Here is an 18,901-nt window from a genome sequence, read left to right on the forward strand (position 1 = left end):
CAAAAATAATGGATGCTGAGATAGCGAGAAGTCCATTTAAACATAAGACAAAACTTCTGCACTGTGGGAATGGTAGAACAATGAAACAGTTCACCTAGGGAGGCTGTGGAGATACCTCCTTGGAGATAAACGAAAAAAAACCTGACTTGACACATTCCTGGGCAACATCCTCTAGATGAGCTGGTGGTTGGACTAGATATCTCCAGAGGTGTCCTCCAATCTCAGATCTTCAGTGATTCTGTGTTTGTTTGTTGTGTTTTTGTTTGTTTGTTTTCCATCTTATTCCCATCATATCTAAGTGTGAGCCAAAATTTGGCCCATGGTTTGCACAGTTATTTGATGCTTGTGTGAGCCTTTTGTACCTGTCCCATTCTCTCATAACAGCTAATTGCTGTTCAGAAATTTCACTTGGAAGGATCCTCTCTCTTCTTGCCATAACCTTCTTTTTTTTTCTTCTGCCTCTGTTATCTGATCAAAGGATTGAAAGCTGTTGCTTTGTTGCTGTATGAGCAGCAAACTGACTTTATTTGAGACCAACAAATACAGAATTTACTTTTGTTTTAATTCAGTTTTCTAGAAAACTAATAGTTTTGCTCTGAAATTACTTTTAGTAGCTCTTAAAAACCACTTACACTAATCGCCAATCATATGCTTCATGGATCTGTTTCAGATGCAAAGTATTTCATGCACTAAAAATAAAAGCAGGCCAAAAAAAAATAAGAGAAAAAGAAAAGGAAGTTACTGTGAGAGTAGCTGGTCTATATTCCAGCCATGTGCAAAGAGGAATGCTGAAAGACACTGTCCAGATTTAATCATCGATAGCTGGCTTCTGCACAGGGAAGGGGGAAGAGGACCTCTAGGGATCTGGGAGATGCTTAACCACAAATTAATAGGGGCCTAGACAGTGTGCTGGAAAAATACATCACTTTTTTAATGCCCTGTTTTTATACACTTTCATAAGTGTTTGATGTAAACCACTGCTGAAAATGGGATGGGGCATGTGTCATAATGGCTGCTCTCATATTCATTCTTGTTTGAAGTATGTGCCTGTGCAAAATTGCCTGCAGGTTGGCCTGTGTAACGCTGCTTCTTCTGTGCTCCTCCATCAAATCTGGGTCTTCTGCCAAATGTCTTCAGAAAAGTTCTCTGAGCTGCAATGTCATTCCTAATTGCCTCCTCTACGGTCTAGCCTGTGCGCATCCGTCTCATCAGGCATCTGTCTGCTTTCAAGAGGCTGCAGCGCCATCATAAAACTCTAATGTGTCTGTCCTTTAATTATAGAATACATAAGCATCTCCTGCAGAGCGTGCATCCCCCTCATTGCTCATCAGGTCAGGAATGCTGAGATGCTGGCAGCCTGGCTTGTTTGCAGTAACAGCAGGCTGGTGTGGTTATCCAAAGGTGGCTCGTTTATAGAGGTCTGTTAGTGGCGTGATCCTGGGGATTTCTGAATGGTGCGTGTCTCCTGGAAGCCCCCTGCTGCTAACAAGCACTTGGCCACTTGATGGCACTCTTCAATATTTAGTTAGTTGCAAATGCTATTAAATATACCATTATTTTAGAACAGGGATAGAGGAAAGAGAGCCTCAGGTATTAAATAGTAAACCGCTATCAAGATTGCAGCTTAAGCTGACCAAAACAAGAAAGGCAGGAGCAAGAGTTCAGCTGGTTGAGACAGCTGCTGCCAAATGTGTGCTGGTAGGATTAGGCTGGCTTCCCAGCTCTGGAGTGCTCTGTGGAGATGAGTGTTGGAGCTGGAAAGTGTCCTTCAGTCCCTGGCTTCTGAGGAGCTTATGCATTATCTGAGATTGTTAGGCTGTCAGTCGGAGGGTCAGAACACGAATGTATTCCTGAAAGCAACAGGAGTATTGCTTTGAACGGTGTTGATGTTTGGAACTTTTATAGCCCCCATCATTCAGTCTTTTCCTCCCTCTGTGATGTGCATCCTCAGGAGTGCTGTGAGAAGCATGGAGAAGAAGGGACTAAGACCACGTTAGCTGTTTGGCACAGCAGGGGCTGGAATACAAATCTCCCAGTTGCCAGTCTTGTGCCTTCATCGTATGGACTCTCTCGCCCTTTTTTTTTTTTTTGAATTTCTTCAGAGTATAAGTTAACATTCATAACATCAGAGCAGTTGCACTATTACTATTTGCATTGCAAAACCAAACCTTTATGAGTATCTTATTTAAAGAAGCAATTTTTAAAAGTAATTTTAGTGCCTGCTAAGCCTATAATGCAAAGTTGCAAAACCTATAATGCAAAACCTATAATGCAAAGTCCTGTCTGATCAGAACGAGAAAAGTCTGGTATTACTTGGAGCATTGCAAACTCAGCCCAGTTGCATATTCCTTTTCTTTCTAACACTCACCTGCTCTCTTTCATGTGAAGCAGGGGAGAGCCAAGCTGCAAGTCAAACACTCCTGCTATTTTTGGGAAGGCGCTGAGTCTTTTCATCCTGTTCTCCCCTGTTCTTGTTTGTCTCTGAGCCTCTGCTATAGCAAGCAGTGACAAACAGTGCGTTTCTCCAGGTGTTTCCTATATCTTTAGTTTTTGTTGTCCCAGTTGACTGCAGCATCTTTCGTATTACTTTGCCAGACGGTATTTTAGGATAAGATGCAAACATTTGTGACAGCTCATTTCCATACAGGCTGTTTTTATCTATCGGTCTGTGCTTCTGAAGTGTGTGTCTTGCCTCTGACATGTGTGGAGCCTGCAGCAGTTATTAGGACTGTGGCACGGCCTCAGGTTGTGTATAAATTACAGCCTGCCTCATCACCTGTCAATTTTGTCTTTTCCAAAATGTCCAAAAGACGTCAAAATCCTGTTTTTTCTCACTTCTACCCAAACTGCAAGTTCTGTGGTGCCTAAGAAGAGCCACAGCTGTTTAACGTTAACTCAATCAAGAGTACCAGGAATTTGTCCAGTGGCTGGGGAAAGGTGTCAGGCAGAATGATAAATGTGACATTCAGACATCTGAATAAACCACAATGATCTGTGATTTGCCAACACTGGACTGATAGGATTGCTCTGAGCTTGCAGAGCTTGCTGCTGACCGGAGGGCGTATGCTCATCCCTGGGGCTGCGAAATGCTCAGCCCAGCACAAGAGGTCTCAGCAGCGGGATTCAACTTCCACTGACAGATGTCAGGAAATAAATGCCGGTGGAGTTATCAGCTGAGACACTGTCTCAGAGGGGGTGCTGTTGAGATCAGTGGTGGCCCTGCAGCTAGGCATTATTTTTGTTGGTCCTCTGGATGGAAATATAAACTCACAACAGATGAAATGTGTGACTGATGAAAGGCAGGTGGAGTTGTAAATCACACTGTGAACCAGGCTGTTGTACAGAGTGATTAATCTTGTTGTAAATTGGAATTATAAAAACCAAATGCATTTTAATGCAGCCAAATACAACATTATATCTCTCTAAACAAGGAGGAGTGCTGTGTCTTGGAAGGCAACAACTCTAAAAAAAATAAAAAAAATAAAGTAGGCTTTTGTGGACAAGCAATAAATTTGAGTTCACAGTGTGATATTTTGGCAGGGAGGGTGAACATGATCTTGGAGTGCAAACAGGGACTTCTGGGTGGCAGCAGAGAGATGGTTTAAGTATTAGCGAGACTGATACTGGAATATTAAGTTTGATTCTGGAGACAGCGTATTTCAGAGGATGCAGAAATACCTATAGGTATTTCTATATAGTAAAGTATATAGTAAAGTATATAGTAAAGACCCCCAAGCTGATTCAAGTGTTGCAGAAGATACCTTAAAGGTGGAGAGAGAACAATATCCAGTTAAAATCCTGGCTGCAAGTGAATTTTGCCTAGGCAGCACAAGTCCTAGCTATGTTATGTCCTCCACGTATCTGTGGAAAATCTCTTAATATTCTACATTTCTCCACATCTGTTGAGAAGTGGCTTTGCAGCTGTGAAGGCAGTGCCTTTGACTGGTGTGGCAAAGCTTGTGATGGTTCCCAGCCTTTTGCTGAGCTCTGTGCCAGCCTGGTGAAAATAAATAGGATTTTTGAGTTCAGGCTATGAAGGTTATCAAAAACATGCTGAAAGGTGACTAGCATTCAGTTTTCAAGTATCTTAAGGAAGAGAAAGTGCCAGATATGAAAGAAGTCTTTCGTCCAATGGAGATAAGCAGAGTAAGAATTAATAGTGGGAAGCCAGACAAGGCCAATAAGGAGTTAGGTGTGACTTTTTAATCACTCAGAGTGATCAAGCATTCAAACAAACTACGAAATGAAACAATGGCCTCTCTGTCTCTTGAGATATTCAAGTGAAGAATGCACGTACCAGCCAAAACCAAGCTACAGGGTTCAGAGCAGGATATACCTGTAACATTTGTGAGCTGTGAAATAGAGAAGGCCAAGCTTTCTGGCCCTGAGCTACAAAGTAATGAATTCTGAAAACATTTTCTTTTCTGGGAAAGGACTGTTTAGGTGGTTTGGTGTTAGTCTTTTCCCTGCTCACAGCGTGGTTCCCAGCCAGATCCGCAGTGATCAGCATTTGTATCAACACAGCAATATACCTGAGTACTTGTGGACTCTCTAAGGAATAGAAACAAAATGGGCACCAGTGATTCCACTTTAAATCTCTTAGGGATCCTGGGATGGGGCCACCTTGAGCAGAGCCCCGTGAAGTCCTGGTTCTGCTCCCTGTTCTTCCAGCTTGCTGTAATGTCTTGGACAGTCTCTTGCCTTTCTCTTTCCCTTGGCTGTAAGAAGTAGTGCTGCAGATGCATGCTCAAAGCACTCCGAAGTGCTATAAAACTTCCAGTTATTATTGTTAGTCCTCACAAGCCTTTGAAAACACATTCAACACATGTCCAAACTCTCTGAGCTCCTTGGAAAGATTTGTTCTTTTTTGATTTTTCTCAACTTTTGGCATACAGCGAAGCTTGAAGTGCCAGCCATTTCCTTTCTTACAGCGTGCCCATTCTGCGACCGCAGGGAAGTGTGGAGTTGGCAGAGCTATTTCAGTAAGCGAGGAGAGAGTCTTGCTGAAGCAGCACACGCTCACCCAGCATGTTCTACAGCGGGGTAGATGAGCCTGTGCTCAGTGCCACGCTGCACAGGTTTTGCTCACTGAGAGAAAAAAAAATGTATTGAGAATTCATTAATTTGTGTCTTGCTCTGTCAACTGTGCCGCGCAGGCTGTAGCACAGGCATATGCTTAGGCTGCGCACAGGGTTTTATACAACTGGGTATTAATTATAGTTTGCTTGGGGACATTTGCTGGCCTGTAGATAACCTTTTTTGTCCTCTACCCTTTAAATATTTGAAAGGTGAGTAAACAGCTGAGCCACTTCTTTGGGTACCCAAACTTTTGTTGTTGAAACCGATCTCTTCTCCCTGGAAGAGATCACGTAACCGGGTGTAATGCACAGCCAGCCCCTTCCCTTTGCTGCTCAGAAATCCAAGCCTAAAGGAGAGAGCCCCAGCGTGCAAGCTCGTCAAAGTGTGGGCATATCTAGGAAAGGAATGTAGATGTGCTTGTGCAGCTGTGATGCTCAGAACCAAGCAGCTGTTCACAGCCATGCTCCTCCATCTTGCTTCCTTTTTTAGATGGGCTCTTGGAGGAGAAAGGATGGATTTTAGCGGTGGTGTTTCCTTTTAGGATGGTGATTTCTCGGTCCAAGCCATATCAGTGAGACAGCTAGTGGTCTTGATTTAAAACAGACATGTATCGTAGGATCTAAGATGTGAGGCTGTAGCGTTTGGGCTTCTAAATCCTCCAGAGAGAGCACAATTTGCCAGTTTATGACATAGAAATCTATAGCACTAGCTTCTTGAGTGGTAAAAATCTCTATGTTGACTTGTTACCATTGAGAATTCCCACTCTGAGATTTACTATGCGTATATAGGATTTACCCTGAGCATTGTAACTAACACTGGCCTCTAACTTGAGGATACTGTTGGGTTGAGCTTCCAGGTTTGGCCACCAAGCATTCTGTAAGAAATGGAGGAAAAACATGCATGCCTTATGGATTTTTTGTGAAGCAAACACGAAAGATGAAGCAAATAAAAAATTTCCATACAACAAACAAAATATTTTGATCTGGTGTCGAATATTTATTTAAATGCTTTTAAATTCATCTAAGAAAAATATAAATGAAAAATCTGTTAAAACAAGCACTAAGTAAATGTCAAAGTGAAAGATTTAGATGCTTTTCAAGTTTTTGTTTTTGTTTTGCATGAGGTATTTGGTGATACCGCAATGATATTCCAAGGTACTGTGCTCCCACTAAATTTTTTTTTGAAAAGGGTTTAGGTTGAATCTGCCCAGCTCTGTACGGAAATACAGACAAATATTTTAAACAGCAGTGATAGTTGGTTTGAAACCTATGTCTGATTGCATGTGATACTTACAGGCTCAGTTCTCCAGGCTGAGACCAGTAATAATGCTATTGCATCTTACATTAGCAAAGCTTCTCTTCCCATATACACTTGTTACGTGTCAGGGTCTGCAATGTAACCTCTGCTCAGATGAACACTGAGGGTCCTCATCACATACAGCTCTTCCTCATTAGAGCGAGAGTCTGCTTACTCCTCTTTTTGCTGTACTGCCTTGCATCTTCCTGCACTAGAGAAGGACATCTCCTGCTGGCATGCTTGTCAGAATAACTGTCTAGTGTCTCTAGTGTCTCCAGCCCTTGTATCTCAGAAAAAGAGCCACATTTCAATTTGTGCTTTGTGGGTCTGCATGGGGCAGATGCTCTCAGCTCTTCCAGTGCATCCTGGTGCATCCGTGCAGCGCAGCGCAGCTGCCTCAGCTCTGATGTTGCTGCTTTCAGCTCCAGCAGTGGTGCAGCCGCTGCCAGCTCTTGGGTCTGCGCCCTTGGCTTTGCCGTGTGCTCTGTGTTCTTCTACCGTTGTTTCAGTGAGCTACCTGTGTCCTCAGAGACAGACTACGCAAGATTTGGGGCACACTGCAGTGCTCTGCTAGGTTTTGCTGAAAAACACAGGCCTTTTTGGTGAAAAGCCTGTGCTTTAAAGCTGTATCACAGACGTGCTGCTTTGGGTTATGTGTTGTTCCCTGCCATTCTGGAACATTGAATATCACTAATGAAATACGGCTATTTTTTTCGTTTGTCAAAGAACACGTAGGTATGTTACGGCTTAGGACTCTGGGTGAGATTTCACCCTTAATTGAAATAGATTTATATGCCTACTCTCTCAGAAGGTTATTGTTTTACTGGGATTTATGTGCCATGCTTCAGTGTTAATTGTGGATTATTCTCTTGACTTTGCCTTTCATCAGACATAAGCTGTACATTAGCAATCATATTATGCAGACTTATGTGGAGTATTCACACACTGTGAGTTTTAACCCACATCCACTGTATTTCATAACATACAGGAGGCAATGGGTGGGATTCAACTCTGGGATTAAGATGAGTTTAACAGTCAGCGGAGGCTTGGCTATTACAGTTAATGGAGCCCAGAGAATAAATCAGCAGAGCAAATACAGGAATCTTCTCTAAGGTGGGTTTTTTGAACTTAGGGGGAAGTAGATTGATTTATCTCTACGGATCATAATGGGAGCTTAGCCTCTGAGTGCCCAAACAGACAGCCACAGCTAGACATGCTTTTGGGTGTCTTAACCTGCAAACTAAATCCCACGTTTCACTCCATTAGGGCTTCTTTGTAGGACCTTGCTTTTCTGTTCAAGCTAACCTCCATGGAGGCTTGCTGATGCTGCTGAGCTATTTTTCCTGCTCCTTTACTTGAAGAATGTAGCTGGCCTGTGATACTGCCAGACCAGCAAAGAAACACCTCCAGAAATCAATTCAGATCTTTGGTGGGCTGAATCACTCTCTGAAGGTGTGTCTCTCTGCTGTCTGTGCAGGGAGCATGGGGGACAGCCATCTGAAGCCCCTCAGTTCAGTGCCAACAGAGAGAAAACAAATGTGTACCACAGACTTTCTGTAAACATGCCTGGCTGGCTGTTCAGCACACTGCAGGAGAAATAAGCGTGTGAATCAGCTCGGGTTCAAAGGTTATATAGATAGATATGTTAGATATATAGATAGATGTTAGATATAACAATTTGACTTTCTAGTCCATTCTGATGTGAGTCATTCCTGGAAGGTCATTTCCGCAGCCTTCCCAAGTGTTTTTGCTGCTGAGGAGGGGAGGTATTCATCCTTGTCAGGACCAGACCGCAGCCTAATACCAGTTCAATGATATTAGCTGGTTTAGAACAAAGACAGTTCTGTGAATTCTAAGGACAGGGCAAACCTCTGATGGAGAAAACATGTTCAATTCCTCTCAACTAGAATTCTAAGAATAAGCTTCCCTCCCTTCCAAAAAATGTGTTAATAATCCTATTTGGGTTCTAATATATTTAAAGTGATGCCAGTATTGAAATCTCACCTTTCTGCAAAATATTTCTTTTCCCTGTTTCACCCCAGTGTACAGAAGGACCTGTGAAAAGGAGTGCTGCTTACTTGGAAAGCTAGAATATTTCCACCTTCCAAATACAAAGCAGCAGTAGTTGTTTTATTGATGTGCGGGTTGCTTTACTAATTCTTTGGATGTTCTATGTGGCCCTGATAAATTTGAGGCAAGTAACATCTATACCTGTGTACTGATTTGGGATCAGCCTGCTGCCAAGGAAAGTCCTCTGAAGTTAGTGTTATCACGGGGGTACTCATTTACCAAGTCCTTATCCTGCAGGTTGGTCAAAATGTTAGGCAAGGCAAGAAGCACTTTTAAAAGGAAATGACTGTTCTGGAAACTAGATGCATAGTGGGTACTTAAATCACAGAAAACCATAAATCTGTTTCCCATATACTATGTACCAGACGGCATTTGACAGGAAAAAAAGTGTTTGGAGAGATAGCTAGGATGCCCTCAGAGTGAGCACTGTGTTGATAGATTAGGAAAACTCCTCCTTTGCTTCTGGAGAGCTTATCTACATCAACAGCTTTTCTTCCCCTTTAAATGAATTTGGAAATTGTTTTTTAGACAAGCAAAAAACTTGAGAATTGCAAAGGACAGTCAGAACATAAGAAAAAAAAATAAGAAAAAAGAAATAGTCCTATTGAGAATAGGGAGAGCTAATTTCAGGCAGCACCAAGAGGTGAAAGTAAGCAGAAAAAAAAAGGGGGGGGGGAGGTTTTAGCAAGAGAGAGCTTCTATGCCAAACAAAGATGAGATGTTAGACATAAGCTAAAAATAAAACTGCAATGACTTGTGCATTGTACAGTTATGTGTAATGGCAGTGGAAATGACGCTTTACAGATACTTCAGTGAAATGCTTTTCATTGAAGAAAGAGGGGAGGCTTTAATATCAAATATTGCCAATGTGTGCAATATTAAGGAAATTCAAACATAGAGAAAGAAGTGTCCAGGAGGTTCAGATACACGTTTTCTCCAAGGCTCTTAAGTCTCCTCCTGGAAATAAACTGCTAAAACAGTAGTTTTTCTGCATAAGCATGTTGTCCCCACATACCTTACATATCAGTGAAGAAAAGGATGTTAGATGCAGGCACCCCAACACGACCATTTAGTCCTGTGACTAATGTCTTTCCCACATAGCCTTGCATTCAGGTTGATTTTAGGCATAGGTGAATGCTCTCAGACCATATATTGCAATAGCAAAGTATCTTAGAAACTGATTTAACAGCAAAAACTCTTTCTTGTTTAGATGACTTCATGAAGCAGAGCCATGGCATGCTCCTGCTCTACACCATGAAGAACCCCTCTTTCCCAGAGTATGTCTTCAGCAGTGAGAGTGGCATCATGTGCCTGGACATCCACAATGACCACCCCTACCTCGTGGCAGTGGGCTTCTATGACGGCAATGTGGCCATCTACAACCTGAAGAAGGCAACCTCCCAGCCCAGCTACAAGAGTAGTGCTAAGTCAGGAAAGCACACAGATCCAGTGTGGCAGGTGAGGGTGTTCTTCTTTTCCTCTAACTGGACTTTTAATTGGGCTGAGTTCAGGTACAGCAGGAAAAAAGTGCTGTATGGGCAGAGATGTTGGTTTAATACACGTGTTAGTGATTGATACTTATTTCAAGCTAATTTTGAAATACGCAGGAAAGCAAAGAAATTGCAAGAAAGCTTGGTCTTCAACAGAGATTAAATGTGAACAAAACTTTGTTTAAAGAATGATTTCTCCTTAGTTTTAATTATTATAAATGATTTCTGGTTTAGGAGGAACTGATGTCCTTTTTATAACACCATGCAATGCTGTTTATGTTCCAAATACAAAATCAAAGGGCAACAAGTAATGAGCAGCATGTAAAACAGCATATCAGTCCTAAGAGAGAACTATCTTGGGCACAACAAACCCAGGGAGAGCTGTCTGTGGAATTGGCTGTCACTGAGATTCAAAACACCCTACCCTGTGATTGATCTTGAAGTTTTCTAGTGAATTAAGAATTGTGATGTGCAGGTAATGCTCTTAAAGTAATGTCTCTTAAAATGCCTCCATGCATCTGTCACAGAGAGCCTCCAGGGAGATGATATTGTAAAGGACTGAGGAGAATATGTTGCTACATCCAGCTAGCTTTGTAATTATGTCAACAGAGTAATCTGAGTTAAGATTGGAGCACTGGAAGGGGTATGTGCTTCTGATCTCATTCATAGCAGTAAAATTGTGGCAGCACAGATTTTAACATGGTCTGTATGATCCTGCTGAGGGGCAGTGATGTGTGTTCGGTTCGCTAGCTTGGACTTACAGGTATTGCTGCCAAAACTATTGCTGTAAACTGATTTAGGCTTTCCTGCCTAATTCAGTCATACCTCTATGCACATAGTCAATATTCCTCATAGTTTGGCGCGTCACGTGTGGTTTGTCCCCCAGATGCGGCTCCTGTTATTGCATCTTGCAGTCAAAATCTGAGAAATCAAGGGATCCTGATGGGACTGCAGATGAATGTGGCACTTGCCAGGAGCAGGACTGGTGCTTGCTATAAACAGAGAGGTTATGCAAATGTAACATTTCAGAGAACACCTGAATTTTATATTGGCTACTTGTCTGGCCAATGCTTTTCCCCTAGCAAACATTTGTAGTTTTTCTTACAGGTTTACATGGTACCCCAGGAGTGGGTTGTTATCATCATACAACGTGTCATGCACTCACACACAAAATCTGCCATTACACACGCACATCCCAGAGGGCAGAGAACTCCAAACTCCTCCTATTGCCTTTAGGGTTCCAGTAAAACAAACAAACAAACAAACAAACAACAACAACAACAAAACAACCAAAAAAACACAACAACAAACTGTCAGTATAGTTAAGTTGTACATGCAGCTTTTTATGACCTTGCTGCAGCATCCTACAGGTGGTCACAGTTGTTACTGCACACTGGAGATGCCAGAATCACAGATCGTTTGTGATTCGTTCCCCAGATAATATTGGGAAGGGCAGAGTATGCTTAAAGTGGCCTTACCATACAGAGCAGAAGCAGATACTCTGCAGTCTGTAAGGGGCTTTTAGAAGTAGGTTTATATGTACCTCTTGACAGCAATGTGGCTGTCACATGGGTGAAAAAAATTATTAGGCACTCAAGGGAGATAGTTCTGCAGAGGAAAGAAGCTACCTCATGGGTATGGATAGACGTAGGCATGAGTAGCCTGTAGTTCCCATTTGTTTGCTTTACTTCCAAAGGTCAAGTGCTGAGAATCGTTACCCTTATTTTTCCTTCACAGTGAAGTACCGGTATTTTTAGTAAACTTTACAGTTTCTTACTTACCTTGCCATAAAACTGAGTGAGCAGAAGTAGTAATAAGGTGATCACACAGCTTTCTGGAAAAGAGCTTGCACATCTGTTGGTAAGATCTGAACTGTAGATATTTGTCAACATCAAGCAAAAAGTTTAGAAAGGGTTTTCTCTCCTTCTGATGGGAGAAAATTAGACTTGAGGGACAGTTTGTTATGTTGAGACACAGGATAGTTATTCCTCATTCAACATTTAATGGTTCTAGAAAGTGGTGTCTCGTTTTCCAGATTTGGTTCAAAGATTCTCTGTTCTCCCCCGCCAGCACCCCAACTAGTCTGAAGCCTGTTCTTTGTCTAGACTTCTCCTTGCAGTCCTCACTTACATAGAGACTGCAAGCCCATGACTTTGAAGACCAATTAGAAAAGTAACAAAGCTCTCCTGAACAATTAAGAGCATTTGTTCTCTGGACTGCCTGGCTCCTTCCTTTGCAAACAATGCAGCCCTTTCACAACGGAAGCAAAACGGAAAGCGAGTAAAACAGCCTGGCAGCTCTTTTCTTTTCCATTTCATCTTCACTAACTTACTAATATCTCAGTAAGTTTGCATAAAACAAAGCCAATGTAACATATCCCATTATTAAGAACAAAATAATATAAAATTTCTAATTCTGTTACCTAAGAGTGAGTTCATCTGCCTGATACTGGCTGGTTCCTGTATCTTTAAAGAGCATAGCAATAGCTTCTAGTGCATTTGGCAAGTGTCTTCCATGTATTAAGTCCTACTGCAGTATAAATAAGGGAAAGTTCTGGTTCGTCTTAAATTAGACATTTCTCACTGCTTACTACCAATGGATTAAATTCTAAAGTCAGAACTCTGAAGAAGGAAAAGAGAGGAACAAGCAAGCACATGGACATGCAAACATATATGCATGCAGTGCAGTGTGCCTAATACAGCCACCAAAGCCTTAGGTCTTACAGGAACATGGAATTAGAAATGATCTCACAGGTCAGTGAGTTCAGACCTCTGCCTTTGCAAACACCTGCTCAAAAGGAGTCAGCTCCTGGGAAACTGTGCTAAACCTGCCGTGTTCTGCTGGGCAAAAGCCTTTGTGAGGTTAGGCTAAACCCCACCTTAATTGAAATAATGCTCTAAGCGATAAGCAAAAGCTTCACACCCATCATCTCTGATCATCATAATTTTAGGAAGAAATTTACTTCTTCACTCAGAGGGTGCTGAGGCACAGGCTGCCCAGAGAAGCTGTGGCTGCCCCATCCCTGGCAGTGCCCAAGGCCAGGCTGGGAGCTGACACCATGGAGCTTCAGATGGCATCCTGAAAGAATTATTTTCTGCCTTCTGTTCATGCACAGGAGGAGAAAGGGCTGGCTGCTGCTCGCTAACTCTTCACCAAATGCTACTCAGGTTAAATATGATGCTCATGCTTAAGACCAAAAGGGCAAGGAAGCATGGTAATAGTCTGCAAACTGCCAGAGGGAGTGCCAGCTTGCATATTAGTTTCCCATTTGAATATGTGGAAGTCCCATCTCAAAAGTAAACCACATAAAATACACCTGAGACTCTCTCACAATAATTTGCCCTGCAATTGTGTGATCTCTTCTCCATCTCTACCTTCTGTGTTGAAAGCTAAGTCCTTAAATAACTCTACAGCGAATCTTGGCAGTTCATGAAGCCACACCAGACTCACCTGGTGAGGTCTTGGTTTGCTGATGGAAGTAAGTGTGTTCCGTTTCAGAGACCCTTTAAAGTCAGCACAACCTGCTGTTTTCCACCCCACTCCATGCTACTGGGCACAGCTCCACAAAATTCTTCACTGTGAGGGTGGCGAGGCCCTGGCCCAGGCTGCCCAGAGAAGCTGTGGCTGCCCCATCCCTGGCAGTGCCCAAGGCCAGGCTGGATGGGGCTTTGGGCAGCCTGGGCTGGTGGGAGGTGTCCCCGCCCATGGCAGGGGGCTGGAGCTAGATGGTCTTTAAGGTCCCTTCCAACCCAAACCATTCTATGGTTCTATGATTCTATGAAGCTGTTTGTATTCACTGCACCTAGGAGAAAAAAAAAAAAAAAAGCATTTTGCTCATAATCCACTGTCAAACCAACACATTGTTTCATTTCTGATGATGGCCACTCTCCTAAATCTGTCATCTGCAGTCAGACAAACAGCTCTTGCAGCTTGCTTTGCTTCAGAGATGTTACTGCTTCATGTAATATTTTGTTCCTTTGGCTTCAGGCAAACAAAGAGTTTGATGCAAAGAAAACAAAACAAAAAGAAAAGACAGAAGGTTGCTGTCAAGGTCAGAATAAAGATCAGCTGTCTCAGAACAGGCTTGACTCCCTTCCTGTTGCCTTCACTGCTAAGGAGCACAAAATGGATGTTTGCTGGGGATAGTTCAGTGATAGAACCTCATTCAATTCCGTAAGAATACTGTTAGGGAATAACTTCAGAGGAGAAAGAGACATTTGGAGAAGAGAGGAGAGCAATGGAAACCTGAAACCAAGATGGCTGGACAGGAGATACGGATGAGGAGAGTCAGCATGGCATGGCTTATCTTGAGAGCTGGCAAGTGGGAGAATGTGGCCCAAAGGGATAATAGAGCAGAAACCTGCAGGCAAGGAGCATTCAGCACTGAAACTCTAGGGTAATAAAGCCAGACACATCTTGTAGTGGATCAGTGCAATGTCTGCACAGAGGACCTTCCCCTCCACCCCAGGTTTTCTCCTACTTTTCTCCTGCTGCCAGCCCTGTCTTGCATTCCTGGTCCAGTGCAAGCAAGGCAAAAAGTCTTATTCACCTCTTACGTCCCAGGAGTAAAGCAGGATGCTGTACCCTCACCTAAGAGTCAATACTTCACTTCGGTCTTTCAGCACATGCACAGAAGTACAGAGGTGTGGTAAGAGCATCCATGGGCCAACCAGGGGGTATTTGGGGCCCAGAGAGTTCAATCTGGCAGACGCTTCCCTGCTGGGGCAGTCCTTAGCTGCAACCTTACTGCCAACAGTGAATTCTGAGTCCAGGGACAGGCTGCTGCAGCATCAACTGTGCTGGCCAGTCGAGGATCTGCCACTGCACTCCTTGCTGCAGCACTGCGAGGCATATCGTGGCTCTCAAACATCTGCCCTGTGTTCGCTCCCTTGTCCTCTCCAGGAGGGAAGTGTGTGCTGGAAGGACTGTGCTTGGGAAGGACCAGATGCTTGCTGTAGAAAACGGGGTAAAGAACAGCAGCTTTCTGGTCATCCTTAGTTGCTGGGGAGCTCACTGCAGAGTCACAGACTGGCTGTAGGAAACCCTGTCTCCCACACAGTCAAGTTTCACCGCTCTTGGGGAAGGCTCTGTTGGGCTGCAGGAGCCTACCCTGAAGCTTTAGGCTCGTTTAAGCATGGTGGAGGTGGTGGAAAGTGCAAGGCACTACTGTGGCAGAAATGCTGGATAAAATCTTTTGATTTGTGTTTGTACCTTGTTGAAAACCTTTTAACTCTTTTTGAGCCACTTTAAGGTTAGAAAAGGTAAGTGTCCAAATGTTTCTTCCTAAGTATCTTTGACAATAATGGACAAAATCCCTGTTCTTTTAACTTCAGTATTGTATTTTTTGAGATGGTATCTGGCTGCACCTTCTGGAGAATCAGTTTCTGTAACTGGCTATTTCATAACTGTGCCTTGGGTATGGATTCTTGTAGTTTAGAATTTCTCTTGCAAAAACATTGAAACCCTCCCTTGCAGATCTTGTAGCATTTATCTGAAAAAGTGTTTTTTCCACTTTGATGCTGCTTTTCCCTCTGTACTTCATACAGATGCTCAACTTATTTTCTGCCTTCTGCTCTCACTGCTGCTTGCTTAATAGATTCTTCTCTAGGTATTGCTCTTCTCTCTCCCAATCCTTTTACTTGAGATCCAAACCTTCTTACTGTGGATTTTCAGGTTGTCTGCAAGCAAAGGCTATCTAATTTTATTTGCCTTTTAGTTGTACTGATGCTGGTTTGTTGAGAAACCTTCACTCATAAAATTTGAGAGTCACTCATGAAATGTAAGTCTTTAGACCTTGAGATGTTGGAATGTGATAGCCTGTGCTTTCAAAGGGCAGAGAAGTTGTAATGCATTTGTTTGATTGCTTGGGTCTTTGAATCCTGCTCTGCTGCTTTAGAGCAGTCACAGAAGTTAACTAAATATTTAACAGAAACCAGGAAGCTGTGTTGGATCTTTGTGGAAAAAATGTGTTTCTGCACTGGCCTGTAAAATGTGACTGCTGATTGCTGGATCCTCAAAATAGATGGAGAAAGCAGCCAGAGCGGATGGCTCTTACCGGCACTGATGCAGCCTGTGAACAGCAGAGTGCTTCACCAAGGAAAATGAAGTAGCGATGAGGGAGCGATAAGGGCAGAGCGCAAGCTGAGCAGGATGGTGCAAGCGAAGTCGCCCAGCTGTGTAGTGGGATGTGGGGAGCAGGGGCTGCCACAGCTCCCACCCTGTTCCTGCTGCCAACACCGCGGTGAGCTCGGTGGTCAGGGATGCTCAGCACCTGGCAGGTCCTGGGGCCAGCTCGCCCTGTCCCTGCTGCGAGCCTGCTCGGTCCTGCAATGATGGGAGCCTTCTGTCAGGCACATTACAGATGCTGTCTCCGATTTAGCAGCATCAGACAGCTTGGGGATTTGGATGCGAGCCTGCCTGCTGTGTGTCTGCTGTCCCTGAGCACGGAGCGGGGAACTTCTTATTTTGTCTGTAAATTGGAAATCTTGCTCAATGAGCACAGTCAGAATTGAAACCGGGAGCTGTGAATTGCAATTGGTTAAATACCCCTGAGCTTTGCTGGCCTCTGGCACCCATCATTCAGCTGCATGCTGTGTCTGACATGGGAGCACCACCGTTTACAGGACAAACAGGAGAGAGTCCAATGGCTGGGTCCTTGCTCCTCAGCTGTTAACATACCAGCCTAATAAATACAGAGGGAAGTGCTGTGAGAGGAATAAGTAAGCAGATTCCTGGTGAAACGCTGTACAAAGCAGAGCATCCAACTCCCAGCAGGAGGAAAACAAACTGAAAGTAGGGCCAGCCCTTATCCAGTGCTATTTATAACTGAGCTCTGCTTCCTCCAGATAAATCTGAGTCTCTGAAGCATGAGCAATGTACAAGCCCCAGGCTGGGCCTTTGCCCTGTATCAGTGTTACTCCCATGGCCATGCTCTCTGCTCAGGTCCGTGCTGCGTCCCTCCCTCTATCACCAAATGTGCTCTTTGATAGAAGAGGTTTCTCTGCCCTCTTTCTGCATCCCAGGTTAATGTGTGGTGTTTGAAGGCGCTGGTGCAGTGGGTCTGATTCCTCGCTCCTGTTGCAGCTTGGGGCTGTGAGTCCCAGGATGATGCTATCGAGGTGCGAGGCAGTTGATCTAGCTATGGGAGAGAAGTGATTTTCCAAAGAGGAGTGTTTATGGGGTTAAATGTGACATGGGAGTTTATTTTACAAGGAGTCTACAGTGCTGATAAACACATCTGAATGTTTTCCTTCAGATATCAGGAAGCTTTCAAGGACTTTGGATGAAAAAAACAACCAGGAAGGCTTGTAGTAAAGCTTATGAGTAGCCATATGCTGCCAGAATGACAAGGGGCATTTGTAAATTTATTAGATGAGAACTTCCTGCTATTGCCTGTAGCAAGAGGAACAATCTTTCACCGGAGAAGCCTGTTGTTTGCTTGTACCCATGAAAAAGCCATCAGCAGCATTCCTGTGATGCAGGTGACTGATAACCTGTGGATGTGAGCTGCTCTGGGAGCACCCAGGCACTCCTGTGCTGTGCCTTCCCTTCCAGGATGCTTTGAGATGCTTTGGGTTTGCAGAGCAGTAGACTGAGGAGTTCTTCCTTGGTGAGGATGGGGTCCTGCCAGGCTAGCTGCTGTGGATGATTCCTAACTTCTCTGTGGGGGAAGCAGCTGCCTTCATTTCAGTACCTATGTACTGTTACCAAGCCTGTAAGCCACCCTGACCTTCCTAACTGGCGCAGAGAAGCTGTGTTACACAAAAAGACAGTAGCAAAAGTCAGGAGATATCCGATTAAATCCCGACTTCTGCTTCAGATAGAATGGCAGGGAGTACCTTAGGCCAGAATTGCTCACTAAAGATATGAGAGAGATGAAAGGAGCCCAAACTAGACCAGATGGTATCAGGATCTTTGAACATTTTGACATTCATCAGCCATCTAAACTATTTCCTCTCTAATGCACTCAGTATACCCGAGTGTTTAAATATTACTGGCTCACCTTTGGGAGGAGGTAGTCATTGCAGACCTTATCTCTTTAATGGCTTCTATCCTGAGGGCTAGTTTACATCCTAAGCACTCTGAGCTTATCCATTCTGTGTCATTACATGATTTTACAGTAAAACATCAACATATTTTTCTACAAAGGACAGAATAACACTAAGAACCCTCCTTTACTTAGCAGCTCCCTTATCTCTAGATTGCTGTCATAGCTGGAAACATTTGCATTTAAAAGAAAATCCAGATTCTAAGATAGGAACATTTGTCATTGGATTTATTTTTAAGTGTTTATGTATATATGTAAATCAAAGTAATTTTTATTTGTATCTCTCCATCAGCTTTTACTCAAACTCAAAAGACTTGTCTGCTATACAAAGCAGTCTCGTCTATTGCAGTGAATGAAGCAGTCAGTGTGGTTGGATTTGACACACAGTAAACTCATTAGAAGTGATATTGAATTTCAAATCAGGCTGAACCTTCGTTTCTGGAACAGAAAAACTGTTCCTGAATCGCAGAAATGAGAACTGGCACACAGGCCGGTATGGCATCATAGATATTACGATACCATTCCTGAAGTGCTTTCTTCAAACTGAGATTGAGTAGCCTACCTGTCTTCACCAGTACTGACAGACTGAAGTCATTACCTGGAAAGTCTTACATGTAACACACGTCTTAATGCACATGAATAGGATTTCTATAATTCCCCCTGACCTGGCAGTATCACTTTGCTGAATCCTGCACCACCCTCTGATTTTTCTTCTGCACTACTGCCACTAGAAATTCCCTAATTTCTACTTGTTTACGTGCTTTCTTCTTCCTGTCTGTGTCTTTCTGTACTTCTCTTTATCAAATTTCATCTTGTTGTTTTCAGACTGTCTCCAGTTTGTCAAGATAACTTTGAATTCTGATCCTAACAGAATCCTTTGTCTCTGAACTGTGTCATCTGCAAATATTCTCTGTATTTT

At 43.3% G+C, this 18,901-nt stretch overlaps 1 protein-coding gene across 4 annotated transcripts in view; it reads left to right on the forward strand.

Annotated features, from left to right (window-relative positions):
- DNAI1 (dynein axonemal intermediate chain 1) overlaps positions 1-18,901 on the forward strand; it is a 143,652-nt gene that overhangs the window by 58,192 nt on the left and 66,559 nt on the right. For all 4 annotated transcript variants that reach the window (XM_040542104.1, XM_040542106.1, XM_040542105.1 and 1 more), the window contains one exon: positions 9,656-9,903. In XM_040542104.1, coding sequence (XP_040398038.1) covers positions 9,656-9,903 — 248 coding nt within the window. The remainder of the gene's footprint in view (positions 1-9,655; positions 9,904-18,901) is intronic.

Source organism: Cygnus olor, chromosome Z (genome assembly GCF_009769625.2).
Source record: "Cygnus olor isolate bCygOlo1 chromosome Z, bCygOlo1.pri.v2, whole genome shotgun sequence".
Lineage (NCBI taxonomy): Eukaryota > Metazoa > Chordata > Aves > Anseriformes > Anatidae > Cygnus > Cygnus olor.